A 10,291-nucleotide genomic window follows, 5' to 3' on the forward strand; every position below is an offset into this window, starting at 1 on the left:
ATCTAATATGAATTAGCACATCCTATCTTGCTAGAGTTGAAAACGACCGTTTCCGATGCGATTACCATGGATGGCTCCAATGAAGCCGCCGTTCTATCCGGCCAGGCTCAACAGACGGAGAGGCCCGCCCCTAACACCGACTTGACGAGGCCGGACAGTGAGCACTTCAACAAGCAAGCTCCGGATTCTGCACGATTACAACCTCTTACTGACCATATCTTCCACTTTCTCTCAAATGCTAGCAACGAAGCCCTTCTTGCCGTCTTTGCTGGTTTAGCAGTCGCGACGTTTATTCTACTTGGCAGACTTGGACTGCTACTGATCGGATTTGTTGCAGGCATTGTCTTACATGCCTCCTGGGAAGGAACAAACAGTGACTCGCCAGATAATGGCCCAGACACCAGAAAGTGCAGGAGGAAAGAGCTGGGTGTGGAAGTAGCGAACAGATTGCTGGACTGGCAGCTTCGGAGGTCTGCTAAAGAGAGTGCCAAGGATGACACCACTGGTCCAAGAGCAGTAGGAGAGCATTCAGATGTCGACTTAAATTATTCCAGTTTTCCGCCCGCAACTGCCGCTGCTCTAAGGTCTCTCACGGATGCAATAATCGATAACTATGTTAAGTAGGTCTTCACCTCTCATGGCGTGTCATGGACTTACCAGGAGAATAGCTATTGGTATGCGCCGATTTTACCTTCAGAGTCAACTTTTCCTCTCTCTTGTCGGAGAACGTTGACTGGTTTCATTGTCTCCGTATCGTCGCATCTCTCGCGGAAACGGCCTGCGGATACCTTTTTACAATTTCTTACAAACTCCTCGTCGATGGTCATTGTATTTTTGAACGAGCTCTCCGCAGCTCTGGAGACCACGGCATCGAGTCTTGGAACACCAGAAGTGGCTATCAAGAAGTATCTGGAAGATTTTCCAGAGAGCAGCTTGGCCAATGTCTTGGCCGTGAAGCAGCAGCGGAAGAAGCTCAACATGGTCGCAGACGATCTTCTGTCTAACTTCCTTGACTCTAAAACTTATGAGTGTCAACCGGTGAGGACCTTCCTTCGAGAGATCTTTTCAGGGGTTGTCTTGGAATCTACCATTAATAGCTGCTCGCGCCCTGAATTCATAAATAGCTGGATAATCTATCTCCTCCAAGAAGGCGAGCCTGAGATAATGAATGCCATCGATGCTGGTGTTGAGGGGGCACGTAAAGATCAGAACAAGGACTCTCGCTCAGCTTCTGTGAGCGAAGGAATTGTGCCGCAGAGGTCGTCGGAAAACAGCGACTCCCAGTTTCCCCCGGAGGAACAGCTTGCACAAGCAGATGAAGCAACGAAGGAGGCAATAATCGAAACAAGACGTTTGAGTGCGATGATTGCCAATGAAGATGCACTGAGAAGGAGTGAGCGACAAGTAACACGGAGTGAAAGTGGAGATTCGGTTTCCAATACAACTACAGAAGGGGTCGTGACTCCGACATCTTCAGACAGTGGGAAGACTGGGGATCTTGCCGAAAGCGAGACGGGTGGTAATGTATTTGGTGGCACGATGCAAAACTCACGAGAACATGACCGCCCAGCTCGGAAAGAGAGGACGAGTTTCACAAATTTTGATCAACTTCTTTCATCGCAGACCCCGACAGCTCTGCAGCCGCAATCAGCTACGCTGACACCAGAATCCACGCCGCAATTGACGCTTCACGGTGCCTCCGTATTGATAGACGACGGCTCTGAGCCTGGCGATAAAGGGATCATTCGCACCAAGCCTACAATAGACTACTCACTCCAAATCGAGCCGACCTCTTCACGTCATCCTGGCTGGATGATTTTCAGAAAATATGCCGACTTCGAATCCCTCCATGAAGGCTTGGGACCAATTTCGAGACTCCATCATATTCACAGTTTTGGCGATAAGTATCCTACATTGCCGATGTGGAAAGGTCAAACAAAACAAGTTTTGAGACAAAATCTGGAACAGTACCTTCGAGATGCTCTTCAACACGAACAACTCGCGGAAAGTGAGCGCATGAGGAGATTCCTCGAGAAGGACAGAGGTCTAGGCCCTCCACCTGCAGGAGTTTCCGCAAAAGCTGCATTTTCGTTCCCTGGCCACAGTTCCTTTGAAAGTGTGGGGAAAGGTGTCCTGGATGTCCTAACAAGCGCTCCCAAAGGGGTAGCCGGAAGTGGCAAGGCCGTGTTTGGCGGAGTTACCGGCGTATTTGCGAGCGTCGGTGGGACAAACAAGAGATTTTCTAGCCCAGTCACAGGGAGAACGAAGAGCTGGCATCTACGGGATTCATCGATCGCAGGCAGCTCGCAGGAGGAGCTTCGCCGACAATCTGAAGATGGTAAAAGCTTCACGGCCTCTACTACCTCGTCGGAGCTGGATAAAGGAATAGACAAGGCTCCTCCGGGGGAGGAGGCCGAAATGAGGCAACCTCCATATCAAGGTGCAGTTACAACAAACAATCCAAGTCAGCCTGAATTGGACGTGGAAACCATGAATCTTCCGCCACCTCCAAGCTCTATGCCGGAGGATTATACCGGTTTAAAACTCTCGCGTTCTGTCAGTGAAGAAAAGCCAGAGAATCCTATAGAGGCCAATTCTTTCCCTTCCGAGAATGGATTAAGACTCACGACTCCGCAACCGCCCACTGCACAGAGTGTTGCAGGAGGACCAAGTAGTCCTATCACTGAAGAAGAGACTCGGATGGCGGTAGAGCTGATATTCGCCGTCATCAACGAATTGTATACCTTATCCTCCGCATGGAACATTCGACGGACGCTCCTGAATGCTGCAAAATCGTACATCCTGCGTCCTGGAAATCCAAATCTAGAGGCAATCCGTGTTCTGCTGCAGGATTCTATGATTGATGCTTACACATCTGATGAGACAATCGCTGCTCATCTTAGAAAACTGCGTCAGAGCTCTTTGCCTACAGAAGAGGAGCTGAAGTCATGGCCTTCTCCGCCGACAGATGCCGAGAAAGAGAAGTTAAGGGTCACTGCCCGGAAGCTGCTTGTCCAGAGGGGCATGCCTCAGGCTCTACGAAGCGTTATGGGAGCTGCTGCAAGCGGAGAAGCGCTTGGAAAAGTCTTTGACTGCCTTCAAGTTGACATAGTTGCTCGGGGGTTCATCTTTGCTCTTCTCTTACAGGCTCTTAAGGCGGCCACTATATGACTTGACGTACTATTCTACGGTAATAATATCCTTTCAAGACGGTGATTGCAACACAACGGTTATTACACCTCAGGCGACTTGACCTTATGCGATAGTCACACTACTGGAAGAACAGACTTAGATATGTAATGGCCTCCCGTTTCAGTCAATTTTTTTTAGCTGTCCCATGGCTTCTCCAGAAAGATGCAGCTATCATCCCTGAAGGTTCCGTCTCATCCAAAGTACATAATGTTGTATGTACATCTTGACGGAAATTTGAATTCTTACGGCCTTGCGTTACTCCTGTGTCATCCCTCCAGATGGTAATCTAATTGCCCTGACTTCACAGACTTCACAGGGTACTTCAGACGATGCCCAGCATTGACATTAAGAAACAAAGCCCCTGCGGCTACATACAGTGCTAAACTTACCCAGGATCCCCCGCCTACGGAGCAGTAAATTTGGAAGATGCTATTTTACGCCAATGTGATTTTGAAGCTATTGGAGGGTACCCAGGCACCATGATGGGCAACAGGCCCTGACCAAAGTCAGTCCAGATCAGCAAGGTAGACGGCTTACCAACCTACTGTAAGCAAACATCGTGACATTATTCGCCGGTACCTCGACTGGCATTAACAAGGGTAACCCTTATCACTTCTATCATCACGTGCCCCGTGACGCGCTCATCGCGTCCTGCGCCATGATTCGAGGAGACCGCGCTCTCCTCCCATCCAACGATTATCTCAGTTGACTGATCTTGCAAGATCGTGCGATTTCATCTTTCAATCCCTTCACCTTCCTCACCCATTATATCTCAAGTCGTTAGCACTTCGCCTCAATCTTGTCAATTGACTATTCCCTCGATTCATCAGCGATGGCTTCTAGAACCAAGAAACGTCAATCTCAAGCTGTCTACGAGTCAGATGATGCTTTCGACGACAGCGAGGACCAAAGTCGCGCGAAGAAGCCCAGGACAGAAGGAAAGCTAAGCTCCAATAGTCGTTCCAACAATAGAACCTCGCGAGCTCTGTCAAGCGGAGCCGGTAAAGTCGATGCAAACGGCGACGTATATTGGGAAATATCGAGGCTCCGGCGTGTTACTGTCTCCGAGTTCAGGGGGAGGACTATGGTCAATATCAGGGAATATTATGAGAAAGACGGAAATGAGCTCCCTGGAAAGAAGGTGCGATTGGCCTATTTTTATGCCCATGAGATTTACCGTGCTTAGCAATATTGATTCTAACCATCGGCCTCTCTCCTTCAGGGAATCTCCCTTCCAGTTGATCAGTTCGCTACACTTGTCAAGGTGCTTCCTGAAATCGAGGCTGCACTCAGTCAGAAGGGAGAGTCATTGCCTCGTCCAGATTACTCCCGGACTACTGGCGAATCTAGCGAGAAGAGTGATATCGATAGGGGAGGAGATCATGACCATGGAGGTCCACAAGAGACAAAGAACAACATTGAAGCCACAAGCGAGGAGGAATGAGTGAGGGAAGTTTCAGGAACTGATATCCATAAAACCGCAGGAGTCTGGGGTCCTGCTGTATCACTAATTCTGATCAAAAAGCCATTTAATGTGTCGTTCTGAAATGCTGAGATATGAGTATGATAGCTAAGGCAGTACACATTTCCCCACGCTATCCGTAAGCCATCCATTTCTTCAACACATCAACCTCTGAGATACTTCATAGAATCTTATGCGCTTCACACGCTCATCTCTTGTGTTGCCACGCGATTGGCTAGTGAGCCGCCTCGCCAGGCATGGCGTGGATCTTGTTCTTTATGAGCTGTGCTCTCGTCTCCTATTTTACCCCATCCACCACCGCCAGGGGTCATCACTATAATACGTTCTCCAGGCTGCATTTTTGTAGTGTTCTTGCCACCCAAGTTTATGTGACGCTCTTCCCAGTTTTCCCCCTGGTCGTTCTTTTTCAGGATCTTCCGGACCCAAATATTCTGCTCACATTGGGCATCTTCGCCACCCTCGAAGCCGTAGGGATGATATACCCTGCGTTCAGAGAGGATTGAAACCTGAACAGGAATACGCAATTCGATATCTCGGACGACACCATCTCCGCCGCGATGTCTACCCTTGCCGCCTGAACCTGCCCTTAAGGAGAACTCCCGAAGCAGCACGGGATACCGTCGTTCGAAGACCTCTGCATCCGTAATTCGGGTGTTGGTCATATGTGTATGCACCCCTGATGTTCCCTCCCAATTTGGACCAGCACCGCTTCTTCCGGCGATCGCCTCATAATAGCCAAACCCCTTGGTCTCTGTCTCACCGGAGAGGTTTCCTCCAAGTCCGAAAGTCAAGTTATTGGTGTCACCTTGTGACGCAGCGCAGGCTTTGAAGTACTTGAGAATGACATCGGTCGCTCGCTGACTATGTCGTTCGGCTCAGCATCTAAGACGTTACGATGTCTGAAATTTTTGTGGCCAACTTACCGTGAGAACATTCCCGCCCACAACTGCGGCTTTGTCCGAAGGTGAGAGGAATGAATTCTTGGGGATTCGAACCTCAATCGGCTTCAAGCATCCCTGGTTTAGTGGAATATCTTCGGAAATGAGACACCTCAAACAGTAGATAATTGCCGAATATGTGACAGCCTCCGAAATGTTCCCTGCAGCCCGTCATTAGTTAGATTAATCAAATGTCTTGCTGGCACTTAGCTTACCGTAGACCTCTGGTCCCGTTCCATCGAAGTCGAAGACCGCCTCGCCCTTTTCCGCGTCAATTGCAATCCTTAGCATGATAGGGCTACCGTCGTCCATGTAATCAACGGCATTGAGATCCCGCCCGGCAAGTCTCCTGCTGACTTCCTTCAAAAGATTTCTTACACTCAACTCGGCATTTCCCTGAATCTTCCTCATGTTAAATTGGACGACACCTTCTCCATATTCCTCAATCAAGGCTGATATGAGACTGATTCCTTTTTGGTTGGCTGCGACTTGGGCTTTCAAGTCATTCAAGTTGTCGGCGAGGCACCTCGTTCCGCTGCAGTCTGGATACCTGGCGGGCTCATTGTAAAGCAAATCTATAATGCGCTTTTCATTGAATTCGCCTTCCGATACAAGCTTCTCAGACTTTATAGCAGCACCTTCCTGGAAGAGCTCTTTGGAATGAGGAGACATTGATCCAGGGAGGATGCCACCAATATCGGCTTTCTAATGGACAGTAAAAGGGTTTCATTTATTTCCGGGGAGCTACTTGCCGTGATGGGCTCGTGATGCCACATAGAAGATAATATCTTTCCCGCTAAAAGCTGGAGTTATGACCGTTATATCAGGGAGATGCGTGCCCCGAATTCTGGATGGTTGGATACGATAACATCGCCAGGCTTCAGCTTGCCTTTCCAGATGCGCGCTTGCATCCGTACGCAGGTTGACATACTTCCCGAATGGACCGGAAGACGCGGGGCATTTGCAACGAGTCCACCCTCGGAGTCGAATAGAGCACACGAATAATCAAGTCTCTCCTTGACATTTACACTGGTGCTTGTCTTCTGCAATGCTCGCCCCATCTGCTCCGCAATGGCCATGAAACGATGGGCAAAAATACTAAGCATAATAGGATCAACTACACTGGTACTTGTTTTGGCCTCTTGAATTTGAGCTTCGCCGATATTTATTACCATGTGGGTTTCCAGAATGAGTGCTGTTGATCCAGGTGTTACGACTAGCGTTTGAGTACCGTCGGCCAGGATCGCCGGGCCCTTAACACGATCATTAACTTTCAAATCGTCAAGCTTATAAATGGGTGTCTCTCGTCGACCACCTTCGAAATAAACCTGGGATGTCCCATATTGCTTGTCGCTCGTAACATCCCTGGGCCTTGCTTCTTTCAGTTGTTGGTCGACAGTTTTTCCCAATGCCTCAAAGCTCTTGCCGATGCCTCTGACCCGCACGTCGTCAACGGTGATGTCCCGATCTGGGAGCGTGAAACCGAATTCCTGCTCATGTTGCTTCACGAATGCTTTTCCGAAAGCCCAGTCGTCGCCGCCGTAGGCATCCTTGGCTTCTTCGGGGCTAGGCTTGATAATCATCAGCGCAGACTCTGTACCACGATGTCTCATGTTCAAATACTCCTCGAATACGATCGATTTGTCGTCGAATCCTTGATCCCGCAGCTTAGTTGTGGACCTCTTCTTCAATTCATTCATCTTAGATTTGAGTTCTTGCTTGACTTCCTCTTTGTCAGACCAGACTTGACTCAGGTTCCTGGCTTTCATCAACGACATCTGCCAATGCCATTCCGTACGCAGAGAGGACGGAGGAGAATTGATGTACCAGAATCTGGCGGATCCCAAGACTCCGCAATTGCGACAGCATGCTGGCCGCCTGCTCCTCCGAATGTAGCCAGTCTGTGTTTGGAGGTATCGTGACCTTTGGCCTCAGTAAGGGAACGTATTGGCCTTGTCATTGTCTCGTTCGCAATCTTTATGAAGCCGTATGCGACCTCATCACGCGTCATTTCTTTCTCCTTCTGTCCCTGGGCTATTTCGTTATTGATCTCCCTTGTAAGATCCTCGAACAACTTTCGGCTAGCTTGTTCATCTAGTCCTTCATTCTCATTTTCTCCGAATATCTTCGAAAAGAAATCAGGAAGCAGCCTGCCGAGGAACAGATTTGCGTCAGTTACAGTGAGGGGACCGCCTTTTCGATAACAGGCTGGGCCGGGATGAGCACCCGCAGACTCTGGACCGACCACGAAGAGGCCGTTGCGAAAGAACAATCTAGACCCGCCTCCCGCGGCCACAGTATTGATATCAAGTTGAGGCGACTGGATCGTCACGCCGGCGGTGGTAGTCTCGAAGACGTGCTCATACCGACCCGAGCCATATCGGCTGACATCAGTACTTTTACAGCGCTTACAGTTGCAATTTCACATTCTGCTCTGAAGGCCGCTGTAATATCCGTACCGCTTCCGATGACAGAGCACGGACTATCTCTGCGCCTGGAGGTGTCTGGTCATGCGGTAGCGTTTTGGACGCGTATCTGCTTGGATCCTCAGCATAGTCTTCCAGGGTGACTCTTTCGTCGATCTCTATGACTCTCCGGTAGAGAACATCAGGACGCTTGATGGCGAGGTCAAAGATCTTTGGGCGGGACTGATTGCCTATCTTTAGACAATCCTTGAAGCCTTTGGTCAGCACGAGAGCGATCTTTTCGCCCTTTCGCTCCAGCGGCGCATTGGTGGCAACAGTTGTGCCCGTCCGAATGCTCTCGATCTGGGATGTATCTAGAGGCTTCCCGCGCGGAATCTCACGGCCAGAGAACTTGGAGAGGAGCCGACGGATCCCTTCGAGGGGAGCATCATCGTAGTTTGCCGGGTCCTCGGAAAGGAGCTTGATGACTACATCATCCTCTATCCTACCGGTTCCCGGGTTACCTACACAGTCCGTAAAAGTACCGCCGCGCTATGGGGACGGTAAAAGTAGTCAGCACTTTTCGAGACGCGAGAAATAAAAACCGGACAAGCAGCGGGACGGGGAAGGGGATACGGTACGTCAATGGCAATGCGGATTCCCTTTTTCTGCAATGGCTCCATTACTAGGGTTGGCATGCTCGAATCAGACGCAAAGTTATTCCAATATCAATGACGTAGACTATATATCTGGGTTGTCTCTACCAGGACTACTGCGAATCGTGACTATTACCTAGATAAGGTTGCAGTAAACAGAGATCAGGGGATCAGTGACAAAAGTTAAGCCTTTAATCTGGCCGATTCCCAGAAATGAGTATTAGATTTTGGTATGATGGAGATCTCGTGCAAACGATTCTGGAATTAAGAGAAAAACAGACTATTGAGGTGTCGACAATTCGAACGGTGATGGAGCTCGCCATGGAAGTGGGAGGGGGAGAGGAGGGGCTGTTCTGCCATCATAGACCGCTCTGATCAGGATACGCTTTATCAATTCGCTAGAAGCGATCTGTAGATGTACAGTACACAAGACAGATGGATTTGCTACTGGTAGGTAGGTACCAAGGTACTCCGTACATCCAACATATCGTTCTGCAAAACCAGGCACTTAGGAAATGAACCGAGTCACTTGGTAGCGTTTCGTACAGACTCGGCAAGCAGATAGATGGGAGTGAAGGGGAGACAGCTACTCAGAAATATAATTATGTACAGTACGCAGTACATGTGCATGTATGTACACGATACATATGCCGCTAGGGACAAAAGCTCGGGACAATATTCTGTTCCTAGGTAGCTGCTTGCCTGCTTTATTCATGGGCATTGCTGCATAGGTTAGGTACCTAGGTAGGTAGGTATCGATAGGTACCAAGCTATCAGGCATCTCGGCTAGCAGCAATGACACGGACACGGCACGTACCAGGATACGACGGTAGCGGACGAGGCTGATAGCCTCATCGTGCCTCAAGCTTCGCGGATCCATGGAACCTGCATCCAGGGGCTACTACCTGGGTAGCGCTCGCGCCCCGCGGATCGCAGCCGCGGCCGCAGTGCAGGTCCATGTTCGAGAAAAGGAGCGGTTTGGCGTTCGAATTCTCTCACGGGCCTCCTCTCTTTTTTACCATTTACCAATTTAATCTCATATCATTGTTTCTCTGGATGATGGATGGATGGGTCGATGGGGCGACGTCGAGCCGCCCTCCGACGGCGCAACTCTGCCGCACCCACTCCGGGCGTTCACCAAGAGCTGCTACTTACCACTTGCTCCGTGCATGCTCGAGCAAGAGTCCTCACCCCCTTTCCCTCCGCCAGCCGCTCTGCTGGTCTTCCCCACCTCTGATCCCTTCCTTATTATATTCCTGTTCTCAATTACCGTACGTTTTCTCTTAGCCTAGACCTGCACTCCCTAGATCCCTCAGGGAACCTTGGTGCTTTTTTTGTTTTTCGACGGCGTTGCTGCGACATCCTCTCCTTAACCTCCTTTTGCTGCCGTCCGGACAAACAGTCCCTTGACAAACCGAGAACCCTCCGGGACCACACCTGGCATATCGCACAAACACAGCCGTCCGGAAGAATCGTCGTACATCTATTTGCTTTGTCACCCTTTGTGTGCAACTGTCCGCGCCATTTGTTCTCCGAGTCTTGACTCCCACCCTTCTCACAGCCGTCCCTCGTTCTAGAAGTCTTTGATAAACAGTAGCGGTGCGCCGTTCCAATTCC

The 10,291-nt window shown here is 49.9% G+C and overlaps 4 protein-coding genes across 4 annotated transcripts; 2 read left to right on the plus strand and 2 right to left on the minus strand.

The window, feature by feature from the left end:
- Positions 1–66: 66 nt before the first annotated feature.
- On the plus strand, positions 67–3,171 carry VTN00DRAFT_2479 (uncharacterized protein; the record flags this gene model as incomplete). The annotated part of the gene is made up of 2 exons (XM_069428698.1): positions 67–620; positions 669–3,171. The coding sequence occupies 2 exons, from the start codon at positions 67–69 to the stop codon at positions 3,169–3,171; spliced, it is 3,057 nt and encodes a 1,018-aa protein (XP_069283528.1).
- Positions 3,172–4,024: 853 nt separating this feature from the next.
- Positions 4,025–4,636, plus strand: VTN00DRAFT_2480 (uncharacterized protein; the record flags this gene model as incomplete). Its single annotated transcript, XM_069428700.1, has 2 exons — positions 4,025–4,333; positions 4,415–4,636. The coding sequence occupies 2 exons, from the start codon at positions 4,025–4,027 to the stop codon at positions 4,634–4,636; spliced, it is 531 nt and encodes a 176-aa protein (XP_069283529.1).
- Positions 4,637–4,854: 218 nt separating this feature from the next.
- On the minus strand, positions 4,855–6,285 carry VTN00DRAFT_2481 (uncharacterized protein; the record flags this gene model as incomplete). Its single annotated transcript, XM_069428701.1, has 3 exons — positions 4,855–5,532; positions 5,599–5,774; positions 5,829–6,285. The coding sequence occupies 3 exons, from the start codon at positions 6,283–6,285 to the stop codon at positions 4,855–4,857; spliced, it is 1,311 nt and encodes a 436-aa protein (XP_069283530.1).
- Positions 6,286–6,431: 146 nt separating this feature from the next.
- Positions 6,432–9,554, minus strand: VTN00DRAFT_2482 (uncharacterized protein; the record flags this gene model as incomplete). Its single annotated transcript, XM_069428702.1, has 4 exons — positions 6,432–7,336; positions 7,441–7,997; positions 8,026–8,570; positions 9,492–9,554. 4 exons carry the CDS (start codon positions 9,552–9,554, stop codon positions 6,432–6,434), a joined length of 2,070 nt encoding a protein of 689 aa, XP_069283531.1.
- Between the last annotated feature and the right edge of the window lie 737 nt (positions 9,555–10,291).

This window comes from Thermoascus crustaceus (genome assembly GCF_041956765.1).
Source record: "Thermoascus crustaceus strain CBS 181.67 unplaced genomic scaffold VTN00scaffold_10, whole genome shotgun sequence".
In the NCBI taxonomy this organism is placed as follows: domain Eukaryota; kingdom Fungi; phylum Ascomycota; class Eurotiomycetes; order Eurotiales; family Thermoascaceae; genus Thermoascus; species Thermoascus crustaceus.